Consider the following 20,246-nt stretch of genomic DNA (forward strand, 5'->3'; position numbering starts at 1 on the left):
TGTACTCACAGCCTCACCTCACTATTTACTGCAGGTACTACCTGTCCTATGCTATAAAGACAAGAACCATATTTCCCACAGTTCCCTCCCACAGTTGCCACAGTCTCCTCAATGCCGCCTACTTCACCCTCTAACACTCTGCTCCGTTACTGGGCCATGGGCTTTCCTTCCTCTGTCTTCAAGTTCACATTCAAACATGCTGTCAGGCTTCTCAACTCATAATTGTTCTCTCCTATAAACTCTAATACCACTGAAACTTTATTCTCTTGTTGCTTCAAGTATTTTGTTTTCAGGATGAAGACCTGTATTTATTTAAAAACAAAACAAAACAAAACCAAGTAGCCATTATAGCTAACATTTATAGAGTACTACAATGCTAAGATTGCTAAGAGCTTTACATGCAATATCTTATTTAATCCTCAGAGCACAACTTATGAGACAAGAACTATTTTTATCCCAGTTTTAGAAATGTAACTGAAGCTGAAAGCCTCAGTCAACTACCCAAAGTCACACAGCCAGGAAGTAGCAAGGGTAGGTTTCAAACCCAAGATGCAAGCTAGCTGGCCTTGTTCCTCTTTTTTTTTTTTTTTTTAAGATTTATTTTATTTATTTCTCTCCCCTTCCTCACCCCCCCCCCCAGTTGTCTGTTCTCTGTGTCCATTTTGCTGTGTGTTCTTATTTGTCTGCTTCTGTTGTTGTCAGCGGCACAGGAATCTGTGTTTCTTTTTGTTGCATCATCTTGTTGTGTCAGCTCTCCATGTGTGCGGCACCATTCCTGGGCAGGCTGCACTCTCTTTCATGCTGGGCGGCTCTCCTTACGGGGCGCACTCCTTGTGTGTGGGGCTCCCCTATGTGGGGGACACCCCTGCGTGGCACTGCAATCCTTGCACGCATCACACTGCGCATGGGCCAGCTCCACATGGGTCAAGGAGGCCCGGGGTTTGAACCGTGGACCTGCCATATGGTAGACAGACACCCTAACCACTGGGCCAAGTCCGCTTCCTCCTGTTCCTCTTAAACTCCATACAAGAGTCTTGATATTTCTTCTGTATTCCCATCACTTTGGTTTTGAATCTTGAGGTTGGATCCTGTAGGTGTGTGCTAGAGAATACAATCACTTATGATTGTAAGTCTAATGTAGAAGCAAGAGAGAGAAACTTGGTCTCAAATAGTGAACTTCTACAAGTAATTCTATAATCATGGAAAATCCCAAATAGACTATTTAACTTAAGAAATTTAGTGAGATGGTTGGACAACTATTTATGCCGCACAAAGGTGTGCACACTCAGATACTCAAATCCCATCATTCCTCACCGGTCCCCATTCTAGGACCTAGACACAGTCCATGGGAGGGTCAATGTATACAACTTGTGCATGAATATTATTTCTTGTAAAATCCGACAAGTTCATTTGGCAAACATAAACCATCTCACCCCAAACTTTTGATGTAGTTATTGGTATTCTCATTTTACAGTTGAAGGAAAGGAAGCTCAGAAAGGAAAAGTGACAGATCCCAGTCATTGCACTCAAACCCAGATATTTCAAGTCTATAATTTTACCTCTCTACCTTTTTGTGTTATACAGTGTTTTATTTATATACTGTGCACCTGTCTACTTTTTGACACATGGGAAACTTCAATGAAAGCACAAACACAAAGAAAACAAAGTAGTAAAAGCAGACCCCTTGATAAGGAATTTGGCATTGGTCCAGGAAAACATGATTTCTGCCTTCATTTTACCACTGTCTAACTGTCCACTTCTATATGGCTAAAATAATTTTAGGAAGGTCTCTTTTCCTCCATTGGGTTTAAGTAAATCTTTATATTAGGATCAACAAAAACTTCACTTTTCCCTTTCTACTCTGACATAATGTGTTTGCACATCCTGTCCCCCCTTTTCCCCTACCACCTTCTACACTGCTACAGTAAAATGTACCTTAGCGGTCTGAGATTTCTAAAAATTCCTGGGGAAGGAGAATGAGGGATGTTGCATCCTTTTTTTTCTGCTGATCTGGTTCTCCTTTTTTGCCCATTCTCATGTATTCCTTGGTCAGCCTTTGTGGGCCCCTCCTGAGTGTAGTCTTAGTTTTTATTTCTCAGAGTTCACAAGGCTCTCATCTATATCCATAGGTCCAGTCACCCTGCAGTTGTGCCTGATGCTCTAAAAAAGAACAGATGTGCTGATGCTCCCTAGTCATTCTCTCTTCTCCCTCTATACCCCTTGTAGAGAAAAGAGTAAGAAGCACCCAAAGACCAACTGAAGTGTGTATGTGTGTATGCATTCTATATCTCTAAATCTATCTATCCACATCTATCTATCCACATCTATCTATCTATCTATCTATCTATCTATCTATCTATCTATCTATCTATCTATCTATCTATCTATCTACCTACCTATCTCATTCATTTATCTAGCTATCTTTTCATCTATCATATGGTCGAGGGATTTATCAATCTAGCACAGTGCTTAAGAGCAGGGGTTTTGGAACCAAGGAGTCCTGGTTTCACCACCAACTTTATTCCTTGTTGACTTTACCAAGTGCCCTCACCTGCATACGCTTCAGTTTCCACATTTGTATAGTGGGATAACATTGGTCTCTACATCATAAAATTATGAACATTAAATTAGGTAAAGTTAGGTCTGTGGCTTAATGTTCCTGGTACCATACTGCTCAACAAAGGAGAGAGAATGTTTTAACTTCTCCCTTGAGGTTCCTGAATGCTAGAAGCACCTTCAGAGATTACGCTTTCTTAGTTTTGGTTCTAGGGGATCCCACAATGATGCTCCCAGGAGACTCCTTCCTTTTCTCCAACCTGGCGCCAGTGTCACTGCAGGGGTGGTGAAAGACAGAGGAGGCAGCAGAGCCAGCTAGCGAGACCCATGCTGCTGGTCTGGTTATTGCATTATTCCTTCCTAACACCAGTTTGCAATTATTGCACAGTAGTTGCTAATCAGCAGCTTTTTTCTTTAATGAATAAACCAGAGCTTTTGAGACATCCCAGGGAGCATGTGTCTTTGATCATGTCCATCACCAGAAGCCCCTTCCTCTGTTCTCACAAGACCCCATCATTCCACAAAGATAGTCACATACTTGAAAATGCTCAAAACTCAGAAAAACATTGTTTTGCACTTCCTACCACGTACCAGAAAATTAGCCCATGTAATTCAACAACAGGAATTCTTCTGCAATTCCCACCTGGCAGATCAGTGAACTGGGTGAAAGCAGCAAAATAGGAATTTTATGGGTGGGGTTGAAACAATCCCTAGGAAAACATGCAAATCTTTTCATAGGCAGATGATGCTTCCTTTATCATCAAATACAGCTAGTTTAACCTGGTGCAGGATAGTATTTAATTTGGAAAAAAAAAGTGAGGAAAATACAGTTTCATCTATTCTTTTATTAAGTGTTCCATGAATTGTACTCCTCATCCAAAAGATACATATTTATTTATGTAGCAAACACTTGAGTGCCTGCTGTGTTTCAGGCCCTGAAGCATGTCAATGTACCAGTGAACAATTCCTGGAGGAAGAAGCAATACGTCCTAAATTGCGGACTGTGGTAACAGCAATTACAGTTGCGGAAAACATTTCCAGGAGAAGTGGTGGACTATAGGTGAAGTCAAATGCTTAACAGATACAGGTGTGACTAATGACATTTTAAAGTCACTGATGTCTAACTGTAATTTAAGATCCTGGCAGTTCAAGTGGGTGCCTTAATTAGATTCTTAAATGAGCCTCAATTCCAAAAGACAGAAGCCCCCACCTAGACCTGGGGGTGCACGGCAGGCAAACTTAAAGGAAAGTGTCACAGTCCTTCATCTCACAGAGTTCTACGAACTGAATGAAGATAGGGGGTGTAAGGAGGCTACAGACAGAATTGGCAAGGGCGAGGAGGCCTGAGCCTGCTTCTGTTACCACCTCACATTTCTGGTAATCAATGTCGAGGTGGTGGCAGGTGCAAATGTGCGAGGTGACAGTCACTGGCTGTTGGCCATCCTTGTTCTTGCGCCCCTCCCCCCATAACCAAAGTAGATGTGTGGCTGCTTGACAGTGCTGACTCCAAATTCCATCCTGATGGCCTGTGTGGCAAAGCAGGGAGAATGTGTGAAGTGTGGAGGTGGGGCTTCTGGGACAGGCCATCCCAGGGCCCCACTGCATCCACCCGCCATTTTCTCATCCTCATTATCGGCTGGGATGTCAGGGTCTCTGGGGAGGTGGAGGGGTTTCTCCTTTGCTCTACCGCATGGAGATACCGGCCTGACTAATGATCAAGGGTTAGGAGGTGTGGGCATTAACCTGTGCTGCTCCTGCTCCACGTTAATGTTTAATGTCATCCTTGAGGCAACACTACTATTCAAAGCTACCATTCCACTGCAAGCTCAGGAAAGAACTGTGCAGCCATTTTATCTCCCTTATCAAGAAGGACCTATTGTGCACCACTGGGGACTCCTAAGAGATTCTGAACGGGGTGGAAACTCCACTAAGATGCCTTTTCCTCCCCTCGCTTTCCAGAACACTCCGCCTAAAGCAATGGGACATAACCCTTTTACCCAGGCATGGAGCCCACTTCTGCTGTATTCAGAGCACACAGAAGTGACTTTTATTTGCTTAATCTATTGGTGAAAAGAATGGGAATGATATTTTCCTCCCACAGGTCACATCTGCTATTAACTTAATACAAACTTGCTGTTTCTCAGCTTTATTTCTGCATTTTTCTGTCTGGTTTATACACTCCAATGTGATAAATCCATGATTTCTAAAGAGCAGGGTTTTTAAAGTAAGCTTTTATTTTGAAATAACGTAGATTTACGGAAAAGTTGCTAAGATAGTGCAGAGAGTTTCCTGCAACCCCTTAGCATCTTCAAAAGCACAACACATGGGTCAAAACTAAGAAATTAACACTGGTACACAAATTAATATTGGTGCATTAACTAAACTACGGACTCTACTGTAGTTTCACCAGTTTTTCCACTGATGTTCTTTTTCTGTTCCAGGATGCAATCCAGGATACCACACTGAATGTAGAGGAGCAGTAAAGCCAGCCCCATCCCACACAACGCAACACAACTTACTAGCACACCTTCTGCATGGTGACACAAACATGTGGAACACTAGGTTCAGGGAGCTCAGGGACTTCCAGTCTAGTGGGGAGCACAGACATTGCTGGGGAACCTGAGAAATGTCCTCCCTGACCACATCTACAGGACTGGGGAAGCCCATGCCCTCTCCCTAAGATTGGCCACTGCCTTCTTAACGCAAAGAAAACCATAGCCCTCTGGGGAAATCAGTGGAATCAAGGGTCGTGTCCCAAGGTACTCTCATGAACTGAAAGAAGTAGCCTCCAAAGATTACTAGCAAGTGGTGACTATCAAATAACCCTGGCTGTCCTGTCATCTCAACTGATTAAACACCATTTACCTAAAGATAAGCCTAATGCAGCATATTTCTTTTTCAAGCAGCCCAAATACTTACCTGGAAAGCATTCTTATTCTCATTTTTATAGCTGGGGAACAAGGTGGGATGCCAGGTCTCAGCACATACAGGACCTATGTAAACCTGGGTGCACTTGTGTCCCGGCTGAGACTCTCTTACTCAGTGGGGTGCACTGATGGTCGAGCAGCATGTCAACACATCTGTACTTCTTTAACCTTCCCTTCAATGCCCAGAACCAAAGACCAAGTATGTTAAGTGACTTGCCCTGAGGTCATTCTGGGGTTAGACTTTATTGCCTATAAATGTCTCAAGACCATTGTTTAGTTACTGGGCCACAGAGGCCTCCTACTGGAATAGGTTGTTTGATTTAAGCCTAACGGGCCAAGGCCAGCTTTAGTGCCTCCTGCAGCAGTGATAAGTGTCAAATGATATCAGCAGATAAAAAGGAAGAGGCCAATATCAGCGCTTACTCTAAAATCTTCAACTCAAAGATAAACATTCTTTCTCATAGGAAAAGGATGAGTCATTCCCAAAACACCTTGTAGGTGGTACAATCTCATTGTATCATCTAGAAGTATTTTTGAAATATAATTTTGAAAAGTTATATTATCATTGCACTTGAGTTTTGCCTTTGAATTTTCCCTTTTATTTCATTTTAGCTAGCCACCTATTTTCTTTCCCTCTCCCCTAAAATTAATCTTTTATTTTGATTTTTGCAAAATCTTTTTCTATTCTAGAATTTTAAATGTGAATTTCACACACACACACTCTCTCGTTCTAGTCCATTTGAGAGTGCTAGAAGCTGTTTTCCTCTGTCTTTGTTTTCCTGTTCACCCCTTGTACCCACCTCTAGTTCTGGGATGCTTATGACAAATCACTGGTATTATTTGTTGCAGCCAAGTCATACATGCCACCCAGGGAGAATTACTTTAATATCCTCCAGAGAGCTTGAAATATGCTTATTTTTCCATTAACAGAGGAGGAACCTTGTGATTTTTCCCTTCTTCTTAAGGGCCCAGAATTTAAACAACAGGACAAAAGCTCTAGGGAATAGTGGGAAAGCACTTTCCTTCATGATTCCTAAACAGAATATTAAGGTGCATTTTAGCACATAAATCTCTCAAAATCGATCAAATCTGCTGATTGAAAGAAGAGAAAAGCTATGCCTTTTTGGGGGGGGGGGGGCGGCAGAGAGGGAAAGGTGTGGCAGTGTGCAGAAGAGTCAAGTGAATTTTCCAAGGCATCACACCCTGGAAGGTCCTCTGGAAATTTAAACTAGTGCTGAGCGAGCGCAGCAGGGAGACCTGCATTTCCTGAGGCATCCACCACCTGGGCTTCAAGGTCTCCTGGCTACAACTGCAGCCTATAAAAATCTAAATTGCTGAGGCCCCCTCCCACTTCCCAGTAAGGCTGTCGGTGACTAACCAGCTCGCTGCATATTTGATCTCAGGGAAGGCCTTTGTTCTCTGGAATTCTCTTCCTCTCAGAATCACACACACACAATATTCAGTCTCTTAGATCTTTTAAGGTTTTTCTACCCAGCCTATTTAGATAAGTGAAAATGACTGGAATGAGTTGCAGTGAGTGTTTGTCTTTAAATCCCCATGAAGGTTACGAACCAGTAACTGGGGAGCCTTCATTTAAATAGGCCCAGCAAACATCTCTGTGGTGCTTGCTATGTGCCAGACACTCCTAAGCACTTCACAGCAACTACTGATTTGATACCCCACAGCCCTAAGAGATGGATTCTTTTATTCACTTCCCCAGTTTTAAGGGAGTGGGGCGGCGACTAAGACACAGAGGTTTAGTGAGTGCTAAGGCTAACCAGGCAGCAGCTCCTAAACTACCAAATGGAGAACTGCACCCCAGCAGCTTGCCTTCAGAGTCTGGGATCTGAACCCTTATGCCCTACTTACTGCCTTTGCAGATGGGCACCCGGCAAACTCACTTAGCACCCTGGAGCGGTCTTCAAGGCAAAGACACCTTGAGAAATGGCAACTGAAATAAAAGTGAGAGCTGTTCCAGAGTTGACTCGAGTATGCAAGTTGTGATTTTTGTCTTTTTCTTCCTCTGGACCTCGATCATATTGCTTCTCTCTTGCTCCTGTCCTCTTGGACCTCAGAGCAAGAGTCATAGAGGAGGAGAGAGTGAAATTCTCCTTCCCAGGCATCAGTGTGGGGGGTTTTACTGTTAGTTCAAGGTGAAGAGCAAAAAGAAAGCCACCCAACATCAGAAGAGACTCAAGCACTGCAACGTGGTAGAACTCTCACTACTGATTTACAGTCTGAAACTGGAAGGCTTAGAGTGGTGGTGAAGCACTGGGCTTAAATTTCTGGGTCTGCCACGTCCAAAGGAACTGACCTTGGGAAACTTATTTAAACTTTTTGTGCCTGTTTTCTTACCTGTAAAATGGGGATAGTAATCATTACCAACCTCCTAGGTATGGTTTCCTATGAGGACTGTTAAGAATTCATGTACACAAATTGGCACAAAGGAATTTGCCTCCTCATTCAATATATTAGCTACTCTCTTCGCTAACCATTTTCGATTGCTTCTGCTACAAAGCTCTTCAAGCCACAATAGGCAGCCCTCTTCACCAAACTAACATAAACCTTGTCAAGAGTCCTTGGAACAAACAGGCAATGAGACAGGATTTTGACGGTAGCAGACAAATCAGTAAGAAGCTGAACTTGCCACAATTAAGAAAGATCTTTAAATGAATATAGCTAAGGATCAATGCATTGTTTCATGAGTGACATTGATTAAAGCCAGTGGTCAATAAGAAGTTAGTGAGTAGAACATCAACTCATTCGTTGAACATAAAAAATTTCTATTTCTATTGAACAATACTTATTATGTGTCTCTAGTAAAATCATTTAAAAATATTTATGTTTTCATTTGCAGATTATGTAAAGTCCCAAGAAATAAAATAAATTGGCAAGAGACCCCAATTGCCTCCCTAACCAATACTCTGGCTCACTGATTCCCAAACATTTGCATCAAGTGGGCTCTGCCCCAGAAACTCTGATCAGAAGATCTGAATTTTTAACAAGACTTTCCAGGTGACTCAGTTGTAGAAGATCTTTGTCACATTTAAGGACCAGTGAGAGTCAAAAAGGCTAAGGGTGAGTCTGAGGAAATAAGAAGTTTTAGAGGAAGGTGTATTATATGTAAGAAGGCACTTGGACTCTATGACTATCTCATCTTCAGTTCTTTTTCAAAGTGAGGAAACCGACTCAGAATTTATGAGCTTCATCTAAGATTCCTGACAAAGGGCAGAGAGGTGTAGGACCTAGGTTTTCTGACATGAAGACCTTTCCACCGATTGTAAAATTAGACCCAGATAAGAATTCCAGTGGCTCCCATCATCCTCAGAACTGAAAACACTGATATTACAAAAGTGGTTCTAGGGGATGAAGGCATTTGAGTGTCAGGACAACCAACACACTCATACGTTCAATAATTTTTGCACATTCTAAGGATCTCCTCCTTCTTTGAATGTGTGTGTATACATCTATATATTTTTACCTATAGCTAAACATTGCTACTGGCCCCTTATATAATATTAGCATAAAGGCCCAGCAGAGCAAATGGGTAGGTTCAAAGATCTAGGTTCTGACTTTAAAATCAGGATATGTGGTAAGGACAGACAGACAGCTCTGAGCCTTCAGAAAACTTGGGCCTGAATTATTTTGATGAAAGTCTCTGAGCTCTTCCTCTTATTTCCCTCTCTGGAACCTGAACCTGAATGAAAAGCAGCAGAAAAAGCGAAGTTAAAGTGGTTCTTTCCCTAGCTAGGACAGTCCTCCTCACTTAATACCTTTAAAATCCTTTTTGATTTTACTGTTAGGACAGAACAATGTGAAAATAAAACAGCAGAGTTTAAATCAAACCACTAAAAGAGCTTCCCCATAGTCCATGTATGTATTTTATAACAATGTGGAAACTGAAGGGGGGAGGATACCTCCCATAGTGTTTCATCTTGGTGCAAACAGGTGCTACAGAAAGTAAATATAAGAGGCTGCAGACTCCGTGCAAATTCAAATTTTGGTCCTGTTTGAACATATTTGTCCTCAGTTGAAGATGACTATCAAACCTATGGCAAGTTAGCCACGATTCCAGCAGAGTTCATTAAAAGTAGCTCCTACTATTTAAACAGAAAAAACTCTAAAACCCTATAGTGCTAGTCACCAGACGCAATCAACAATATTGGCAGAGCGGCTTTGAATAGAACGGCTGCTGAGGGGGGTGTGTGCTCAATGAGCAGGGGCAGCGCTATTACCTGTGGCCCTGCTAGGGCCAGACAACCACTTGGGACAAACCCGGTTGTGTTCTTTCATTGTTCTCTCTCAATGGTTAAAATGAAATACAGTGTTGTCTAGTTCTCCTCCTGGCTCCGCCCATTCCCCCAAAGCTTCTCATCTGAGGGAAAGAAAATTTCAAACTCTGCCAATGACAGAGTTCCGGCAAAGCTTTTCTGGCCCTTAACCATACTGCCTTATCGCCACGTGACTGGCACTCTCCCCGGCTCCTAAGATTGGGGCTTGCCTCAAATGAAAAGGATGGCCTGAGGCTACGTTTTAAATTATTCATTGCGGTGGAAGAGCCAAGGCTTGTAAAGTTCAGGTCTGAAGCTGGGAAGGCCAGAAAACCTAGAGAAGTTGCATTAGGGAATGCAGGCTCTGCCGGGGATGGGTAGGGGCCGGAGGGGAACACACACGCAGGTGAGCGCACTCGAGCTGCCTGCAGGTAATGCCACTGGAATGGACCAACCACTCTCGAGCGCGCGAAACCAAGGAGCGGGGAACTGGAGCCAGGACTTACCGCCAGGACGCTCTGCACCAAGAACCCCACAGTCACGGCCCCCAGCAGCAGCCACCTGGATGGGAGGGGGAGGAAGGGCAACGTGAACATGGGCCTCTCGCCTGGCCCCTCAAGTCCTTCCAGTTAAAGAGGGGAGGCCCTCCCGCGAGGGACCCGTAGCACCAGGGCAGAATGTCTCTTACCGCCGCAGGGCAGGGCCGGACGCCGCGCACGGGGCTCGACCCATGCTCTCAATCTGGCCACTTGGGCTCCGGGTGCCTCCGAGTCTGGAAGGCAAGAGACAAAGCGGGTTTGGTGAGGGGATGGGGAGGGCGTGCCTCCACACTGCTGGTCTCTATCTGTGGGCATCGGGGTGCGCTCTACCGCCTCCTTTCAAGGCTGGCTATAGAACTGTCCCATGACTACAGAGAAAAAGGGGAGCCTTGCCACTCCGCTATACTCTGTCCCCACCGCTCCTCCTCCTCCACTCTAACTAAAAGACACGCAGCCCAAACCTGCAAAAGGGCGCCCCCGAAGTCCGAGGCCGCGCCCTCGGGCCCCCACAGCTCTGTGCCCGGGGGTTCACACTCACCTTCCTGGCCAGGCTTCAGGGGCACATATCCCCTTCCAGAACCGAGTCTCGAAGCCGCGGCCGCGGGCGAGAGGCGACCGCACACAAACAGCGCGCCCGCTCTCCCCACCCCCTCAGCGCCGGCCTCCCTGCTCGCGCGCCCTCCCCTCCCTGCCCTGCAGCCCGCGGCGAGCGAGCGACTGGGCCCCGCTCAGTGCGCGCCTCCCGGGGAGGCGCTGGGGTGTCGGGGCGCCCGGGGAGCCGCCGGGAGAGGCGCAGAGCCCTGACTTCCTGGCCCGCAGCAGCAGCTCTTCCCTCGCCTGCGCGCTCCCTCTCCCTCTTACCCGCGTCTCAGGGTCCTCCCATTTGAAACGCCGCCCGCGCACTGCCGGGGGGAGGGGGCAGCGCCAACAAATTGGGGGAGCTCCGCGAGCCACTCTCAAGTCTGCCACTCTGAGCAGCAGCGCCCGGGACGATGCGCAGCGCTTGCGCCCGGGCTCTCCGAGAGTGACCCGCCCGCCGCTGCCAGAGCGCCTCGCCCGCCGCCGGGGCGCCGCTCGCTGAGCTCCCCGCCCGCCGCCGCCGCCGCCGCCGCCCCCGGGCGCGGGACCATGGGGCCTCGGCTCCGCGTCTGGCCGTGGCTGCTGTTCGCCACCCTCCTGCTCCACGAGGAGCACAGCCGAGTGGCCGCGAAGGTGAGTTCCTGACCGGCGCCCGCTCCCCATCCTCCCCACCCTCGGCCCGCCCGCTCCTCACAGCCTCTTTTGTCCCTTCCCCGGAGCCGCCAGGCTGCCCCTTGCGGGACGGCACCCGGGCCCGCGTGTGGCAGGGCAAGGTGCATTTCTCCGGGCCGTTCCCCGGGTTTGCTCTCTGTCGGCTGCGACAGCGCATCCATTACAGAGCCCTCTTTGTTTTAAGTCGGGTAGGGGGTAGTTAGGGAACTCCTCTGGGGCCCAGGGAAGTGAGGCGCCAGCTTAGCGCGCACTGTGGTGGAATGAAAGGGTGCCCCGGAGCCGAGCGGGATTTGAACCGGCATCCGGGTGGCGCTCAGCGTCTGGGCGTCTTCCCCTGTCGCGGGTGCCCGAGTGGGTCCGGACTGAAGTGGATGCGCGCACCCCACGCTGCCCAAAGTCACACACACATGCGCTCGTGAGTTGCTTTGGGCGTGTTTCTCTCGTTCTTTGGAGACTCGGTTGGTGCTGGAACCAGTTCTGGGCCATTTGCCTGGAAACAGCTGTATCTTTGCTTTCCCACGACTTGACTTTTCTGTTACTACAGCACGCTCAAGAACAGAAGTAGAACTCTTCTGTACTTGCATGTTTTAAGAAAAATCCGAAACTTACCGTATTCTGTTGCTTTTTATTAATATTTTTAAATTAAAAATTTTAACCACATTTGTATATTTGAGTGTAAAATCAAAATGAAACCACATCTCATTGTTCTATGTACAATTTGTTTTCCTAGTTTTCATTTCCTCTGGCTATGTGCTTGCCCAGAAAGATTCTGGGAGATCAGTTTGTAGGAGTCAACGCTTCCAGCTCTGGACCTTGATGTGAACTGTTGTTCTTTCCTTTTATTCCTTCCCTTCAGACAGGATAAAAAATCTCAGCTGTTTCCCCGTGTCATAGGCCATGTAGTCCAAAAGCCCATAAAGGTGTGGCTTCTAAACACATTTTGCATTTTTTCTCCTTAAATGCTTAAAAATGATTTTGCTACTTGTCAGAGTTCCCACACCCACTCTTTTACTGCTTCAAATCTTATTCTTGTATATTCACACTTAGTTTTTTTTTTTTTTTTTTAAATTTTCTTGTGGAAGAATTATATTCACTCACAACACTTAACTGTATATAAATTATTAACTATTGCATGCCAGAATAAATTGGTAATATACACACATCTCACAATTTAAACCTCCTTCATTGGATAGCCAAAGGACTAATGATTATACCAGCAATTAACTTCAGATTATTTCTCCCAGTCCAGAGTCTAGCCAAGCACTATGGTCTTGGCATCATCACTCTTTGGTGATGATGACAAAATACTTTCAAAAAAGTAGACTGGAGAACTTTCGTGGGTTTTTTTTGGTCTATATTATTGACCGAAAGATATAACACTGAAGCAGAGCTTGCTAAATCTAATGCTAAGACAAATCAGAGTAAGTAAGTTCTTATTTGGAAATATAAACCTCTATTTGGACCTATATTTTCTGATTGCTTAGTGCTAGCAAAGCAAAGCTTTGTAAGAAGTAGCTTTTCAAAAAGCAAGGATTTTAAAAAATGAGCCACTCACTTATGAAAATTCTTCTTACATTCTTACATGGCAAATCAAACTAATTAATCTTGAGTTTAGGTATTATCATGATTCCCTTATTATTCTCTGAAGTCCAAGTATGCTACCATGTCCACTGGCTTTGCCCTATACCATAAGGTGTTAAAGTGTTTTTAAAGTGTTGACATGCTGGAATTCTCCAAACATCAGGTGAACCAACAGACATTAATCATTGCACTGTATTTTTTCTGGCTTATGTAGAAAGAGAAAATTTATTTACATGTGTAAAAAAATCCATTTAAAAACATAAACAACTTAAATTTTCAATCTGGCTAATTTTTAAATTTGTTTCACTTTTCAGGCCTCCTTCTAAGGTTAGGTTTGCCAAAAAAAGTTGAAATAACTTCGGTATTGATCCAAGCAAATGACATTTAAAATATAACCTGATTGATAAAATGCTGCTAATCAATCAAATCCTAATTCAGAAGCCAATATGAATGATTCCTGTATTACCTGCTCTTTTAGATGTTCTGAATCATGCTTTACTGGCATTTACACATCCAAATATCACCTGCTGTGTTCCAGGCACAAATTATCCTCTTTTATGTCACCTGAAAAGATGTTTGATTTTATATTTGACCATATTTGTTATGACCATACTATTCATTTGGTAGCACATGGATTTCCTAAATGATTTCATTCCTCCACAACTTTTTTTTCTTAAGCAAGAAAGGAGAAATAGAGTGCTGGCTCAAGACAAAACAGTGCCTGTAGTGTTATGATTACTAGTAACTTCTGTTCTTAGACATGTAGTTATATTAAGCTGAACTGAGTTGTTCTTTCTACAGCCTTCAACCCCCGCCCAAAACTTGTTCCATTGTGATGTTTCTTAAATAATTTCTCAGAACTAGAAATGTGAACTTTCCCCTAAGTGTGGCGATGTCTACATAGAAATATTGGCATCTCCGAAATATTAGTGTCTGCTCCTGGGTGTGAGTGACTTGGAGTTCAAATTAAATGAGACTTAATTCCCATGCAAGCATGGACCATGTTCTGCTAGAAATGAGAAGGCTAATTTCTGATTTAGTCCCAAATACCCATGAATCAACCCCAAATCTTGGAAATGATATTGGTGAAAGTATAGTCCAAATCATAGTGTCCTTTATTTATGGAATTGAATTAAGGTGAAGCAAAGGTACTCTATTACCAAACTGAAGAAACAGTTTACATAAATTATGCACATAAGATTGAGCTCCCTGACTGAATTATGAGTGGTATAAATTAGCCACACATACGCAGACACACACAAACACATACACACACAGAGTGTGGTTTAGGGGCAAGAGGATCCTAAATTTCATGGGTGCTTTTATTAAGAAGATGAGCTTGGAGGACTCACTTAACTTCAGTTTCCTTGGACAGATCACAGGAATCCATTTCTTCCTTCCTTCTTTCCACAGATACATACTGAGTGCCTCCTTTGTGCCATACACTTTGCCAGGTGCTGGGAGTACAACTTTGAGTGAGACCCACTCTCTCCCTCAAGGGATCACAGTCTGGCAAGAGATATTAAGAAAGAAACAGGCAAATACAGCTCAGACTGGTAAATGCTAAAATCAAGGTAAATAAAGGACCACAGAAGCACTTAACCAATTCTGGGGAACTCAAAACTTCCAGAGGACATCTGAATCTGAGAAAGAAATAGAAACTATATTACTATGATGTGTCATAGCAAAAGGTATGATAATTCTGTCTGTCCTATCTCAAGTCCAAGAGCCTTTGCATTTCCAGATGACCCTAAAGTTCTCTCCTTTGAGAAACAAGATTTCATCATTTCCATTATTAACCATCTTGGTAGCTGAACTTATAAGAGGTGTAAAAAGAAATTGTGGGTCAAGTTTTAGGAGAACAGCTCAAAGAAGCACACAGCTCCAACTGAGACCCAGTCTTCAGTGACCTCCCCTTTCTCCACGACTGCAGGTATGCTGGGGTATTTGGAAAGTTGCAGCATGGATGAATGATTCTAGGCAGGAGTGCCTTTAGGAACTGACCTAGAAAACCTACCCTCTCTTGGGCAAGGGCAGGAGGGAATTCACAAAACCCTACATTATTCATTAACAAGACTGTCGGCAAATTTCTTGGAACTAGTAAGGATGGTCATAACTTAACAAGTTCAGTTATTCAGTTAAGAGATTCTTCTGCAGACAAAAGAATGCTCTTTAAACAAATCCTTTTAGAAACAAGGAGGGCATCAAAAAGGTAGTGAAATTATGACACTTGCTTTGGTGAACAAAACAAATTTGTTGTATGTTTTATGTTTGTTATAACAATTGTTCTAGAAGTTGAAAAAAGGATTAACCTCATTAAAATGTCTCAAGAAGGTTTGGTATTTAGAGTTTTGGGGCTAGAATAAGCAAAAGCAACAATAGAATGCCAAAAATAATATCATTAGAGCATTGTTCTTCCTGCTATTATTCAGCAATCACTAAAAATGTCAACTATAGAACAATACAAAAGACATATTCCTACCATTCTTATGCATACAATGGAGAAGAATATAAACCAGAACATGTTTTAAGTATAACTATCTTATGAGGAGTTTAATACTATAAGGATTACTTTTTGGTTAATATTCTTGTAGTCTGGTACACAAAGAACTGGTTCTATCCTGTGTTTCTCCTCCATTGTTCTTATGGTTTTAATTTCTTTGATATGCATTTATACCAGTTTTTCTGTAATTTCTCTGTTTGTCTTCCTCTTTCTAACCCCTCAATGTGGTTTGCCATAGGGATAGGTCTCAGCGTGCTTCTCTTTTTGGTCTGTGCTCTCTACCTCCTCTACTTTGGGGGCTTTACTTCCATGGTTGATTATCATTCCCTGAAGATGACCCCGAGCCTGTCTTGAACTCCAATCCAGTATTCTCAAATTTTCCTGAGATATCTCCTCTTGGCTGTCCTCCTGTAAGTTGAGATTTGGCACCCATACTCCACACTAAATTTTTTATCTTTGATCCAATCCAACTGCCCTTCCCAACTCTCCCATTTTCATCACTGGTACCACCATTTTCTTCTGAAGCCTAGAGACCTTGGACTCCATCTTGAGATTCACCTATTCCCTCTGTTTTAACTTCCATGTCTACTCAGTCATAAAGTCTATGATCTCTTCATCTGACATACGTTCTGATTTACCCTTGGCTTTCTCTTCCCATGGTCCTCACCTCTTTTCAGGCCTACTCACCTTGTGCCAGGATTATTATAAACCCTCCCAGCTTGTGCTTCTCCTTTCAACCTCTTATTCTCACCAAGATATGGTAAGGCCGATTGTCTTCAGGCATCTCGTTTATAACCATGTAATTCCTCTGTTCAGGATCTGATGACACCTACCTGTGATCTCTTTGGATTGGCTTTCCATGCCTGTTACAGTAGGAATCGATTGAATGGGTCTGGTCTGATTCCTCACTGCTCCCCTGAATATAACATTGGTAGCTGTCCTATAGTCTGGCCTTTGTGTTTCACAGAAGCCACTTTAATTCTTCCTGCTCTCTCGCCAACAATTGGGGAAGCCACTTGCAAATTCACTCAGGAAGAGGTTAGCTGATCCATTTGCTAACTTTAATTCTACTGACTCTCTTAAAACAGTTCTCAGGTTGTACCTTCTCCATGCAATCTTCTCTAAAATCAGAGTTGCAGTATCTAGATTAAAAAATAACATCCACACTCTGTCATTCTGTGACTATGTAATTTCTTTGTACTTTGGGTCCCTAATCCATAAAATGAGAATAATCACAATGTCTACAAAAACCTTCAAGTTGGTCAGAAAGTGAATTTTTGCATCTGAAGGCTGGTGCATAGTAAACTCAGAATAGATGTTGGCAGCTATTACTACCACATGACTTGGTAGCACATCATTTTATGTATGTTTGGTCTTACTTCTTTATCAGATTGTAAGATGCTTACTGACATATCTTTTAAATGCCCTGTTCTCCTCCATGTCTGACACATAGGAGGAAATCATTAATTGCTTGTATTTGGTTCAAATTTTTTTTTGCTGCTGCTATTCACATAGGACCCCTCAGGAGAGTCCTCGAGCATGCTATGTCATGGCACAGGTAAATTATATTACATAGTATGTTGTTGATCCCTTAGAGAACATAGAAAAGCCAAACCAAGGTGCTTCCCATAATTTGGTATTTGTAGTAGATATTCCACCACAGACTAAACATGATTTGGAAATATATACAGTGCCGAGCTTGGTATGTAAATAGTTTATTCCTTGGCTTAGTAATACTTTGTTGAAGCTTTAATAGATTTGATTTTGAATTTGCACGCTATAATAAAATTTAATGTTATCTGAGTTCTAAATCTTACTTGATTTGTAATAAATTAAATGACAAATGCAAAGTATCCAAATTAGATATTAAAGCAACATTTTAAATGACCTGCTGGCTTTTGTGTGTTTGTTGATTGTATAAGTTCTTGCTTGATAAGGAACAATTAGGCAACCTCCTCATCTATTGCTCTTGGAATTAGTACTTTTTAATTAGTTCTGGAATTGCCGTTATTTATTACCAAATACATATTTTGGCATTCCCTGGCAATTTCTGTTATTCAGATATTAGCAAGAAGTCTTGTCTGACCTGGAAGAATCCAGTTTGATATCATTTGCTCTATTGTCATTTAACCAAATACACCAACTGGAGAAGCCACTTGTATATTCACTCACAGAGAGATTAGCTGATTTAAATAAACATTGTCCAGCTCAGCAGAATATTTGGAGATGTAATTTTTATGTATTTGATATTTAATTAAAATGGTAGAAAATCTTATTTTCAAAGTTTCTGCTTTACAAAATTACAATAACCTTTTGTGAAGAAGAAAACATAGTCTTTCCTAACTGTAATTCAAGGTTTCCAAAACTATTTCCATGACCTTTCCCAGCAGCCATTCACTTACCTAGAGGTTTTGAATATTCATAGTATAATTGCATTTTAAAATGTGTATCTTCACTTCAGAAACATAAATCTTTTTACCTAAAGCTCATCATTAAGGGAATTTTTGAATCTAAAAAGCTAGTATTCATATTTCAGAATGTTACAAATAAGCCCAATGCTAAATTTTGGTATTTTACCTTTTCTACTAAAGAAAGAGAGTGTTGCTGTGGGGGGAGTGGGGGGTGGGGGCGGTGGGGTTGATTGGGACCTCATATTTTTTGAATGTAATTTTTAAAAATAAATAAATAATTTTAATAATAAAAGTTTAAAAAAAAAAGAAAGTACAATTTAATCAGTGGAAGATTTGGCTACTACGTCTCTAAACAAAATTTTTATAAAATAAGCCTATCATTGTTATAATATGAAAACAATCAACAGGTTCACAAAAAAGACCCACAATTATCCTTTTATGTTATCAATGATTATTTTTGAACACAGGAACATTCATTTCCAAATCATCCAAGTGCATCAGCTTTAAAATATTGCTTAATTGTAAGCAACTCCTTTTCATTATTATTTTTAACTTTCTAATTTCATTTTATAATTTTTCAGAGAATACAATAAAATTTTAGTGTCATATAGTTGTTACTGATTTGCATGAAACACGTTTGCTAGGTCCAGACTATTCCTACTTTAGGTCTTGATTTAAGGTGATATTATTATTATCATTGTCACCCATAATGTGTCAGGGTTTTTAGGGTAATAGAACAAAGAACCTAGAGTTTCAGACATTTTTGTAATATCCATTTGAAAAACACTTTAACTGTGTGTCTTAAATAGAAGTCATTGTACTGTGTACTTAATTTCAAGGACCCTGAAGTAAAACCAGGCAAAATAAAAGTCTATTTCCATAAGATGTTTGCATTAAAGGGGCAGAAGGAAACACATTTTGAGAAGGCAATTATGATGTTTCAAATACATCTAGAGAGAAGATAATGCCATGACACATCCACCCTGCAAGAGGTAGCAGGCCTTGCCGTTTAGCCCAATGACACAAGAGCTCTGTTGGCTTGGGTTTGAATCCCAGCTTTGGTCCTTACTGAGTGACATTGGGCACGTTACCTATTCCTCTCTGCTCGTTTCCTCATCTGTAAAATGGGGATGCTAACAGTGCCCGTGTATAAGATATTTACGAGGATTAAATGAGTTAAAGTTTGTAATACTTTCATAAAGTGCTTGCTACACGCTAGGCACTGTTCTAAGTGTTTGTTAAATTAAATAATAAATTAAAAGGAATGAGTGGAATACTAGGTAGATACTCAAGGCATCTTAAGGCTGAAAGCGACTATATCATCTAAATCAGTGGTTCTCAGACTTGCGCTCTCATCAGGATCACCTAGAGGGCTTGATGAACTGCAGTGCTGGGCCCCACCCCAGGGTTTCTGATCCGGCAGGTCTGAGATGCACCCGAGAATCTGCACTTCTAACAAGGTCCCAGGTTACACTGGTGCTGCTGGTCTGGAGAGCATAGATCTAGTCTAGTCTCTTCATTTTTAGAAAGCAGAGCTGGGTAGAACTATGTCACTCTGGGACAGTAGATTGCCACTCAATTTGCAGGTGAACCACTGCTTTTAAAATGGTTCTCCCAATTCTCATTTCTTTTGTTATTGATGGTTGTTACTGCCAACAGGTCCAGTCCGATCCTGTGGTGTAATTTAGAAGGGATCCAACAAGCAAGCATGTGCAGTGTTGGGAAGGGGACTCTCAAAACTTCCTTTGGAGAGAAACTGGCTGACCGGAAGGGGTGAAAGCTGGTGTCTACAACTGATTCTCTGTGGTCCTTGTTTCCTCTTCAGAGAATGCAACATTGTTTCTTGTGATTGATCTATTTGAAGTCAGAGTTTTGCTGTCTTTTGTGCTTGGTTCAAGCCCACCCACCTCTTGAGAAAGGGTTCAGATATTTGCTTAGTAACTGGCCAAAGGCAGAACACAATTAAGGTGGGTCCTGGGCAGGAGACGATCTTTGAGGTTTATGTGTTATATTTTTTTATTCTGGAATTCAGATTTTTAAAACTTTTAAAGAAAATTCTGTTGTTCATTATTTTTTATTCTTTCTTTTGACCTTAGATATTTCTCTTCTTTTATGGAGGTTGTCGCCTATTAATGGATTATAGAGATACAGCATGAAGAAAATAAAACTAACAAGCAAATTAAAATAAAGTACACTGCAGTGACGTC

General features: G+C 42.4%; 2 protein-coding genes across 3 annotated transcripts in view; one reads left to right on the forward strand and one right to left on the reverse strand.

Annotated features, from left to right (window-relative positions):
- COL4A2 (collagen type IV alpha 2 chain) overlaps positions 1 to 11,284 on the reverse strand; it is a 218,523-nt gene extending 207,239 nt beyond the window's left edge. The window contains exons 1-3 of one of the 2 annotated variants that reach the window (XM_058276427.1): positions 11,155 to 11,284; positions 10,443 to 10,526; positions 10,261 to 10,315 (exon numbers count right to left, since the gene is read on the reverse strand). In XM_058276427.1, the coding sequence (XP_058132410.1) occupies positions 10,261 to 10,315; positions 10,443 to 10,486 (99 nt within the window). In that variant the 5' untranslated portion in view covers positions 10,487 to 10,526; positions 11,155 to 11,284. Of the gene's footprint in view, positions 1 to 10,260; positions 10,316 to 10,442; positions 10,527 to 10,831; positions 11,027 to 11,154 lie in introns of those variants that run through there. The other variant, XM_004447021.5, reaches the window with a different exon arrangement.
- Positions 11,285 to 11,371: 87 nt separating this feature from the next.
- Positions 11,372 to 20,246, forward strand: part of COL4A1 (collagen type IV alpha 1 chain) — a 156,769-nt gene continuing 147,894 nt past the window's right edge. Inside the window, exon 1 of the mRNA XM_004447022.5 lies at positions 11,372 to 11,505. Coding sequence (XP_004447079.2) covers positions 11,422 to 11,505 — 84 coding nt within the window. The 5' untranslated portion in view covers positions 11,372 to 11,421. The remainder of the gene's footprint in view (positions 11,506 to 20,246) is intronic.

This window comes from Dasypus novemcinctus, chromosome 15 (assembly GCF_030445035.2).
Source record: "Dasypus novemcinctus isolate mDasNov1 chromosome 15, mDasNov1.1.hap2, whole genome shotgun sequence".
In the NCBI taxonomy this organism is placed as follows: domain Eukaryota; kingdom Metazoa; phylum Chordata; class Mammalia; order Cingulata; family Dasypodidae; genus Dasypus; species Dasypus novemcinctus.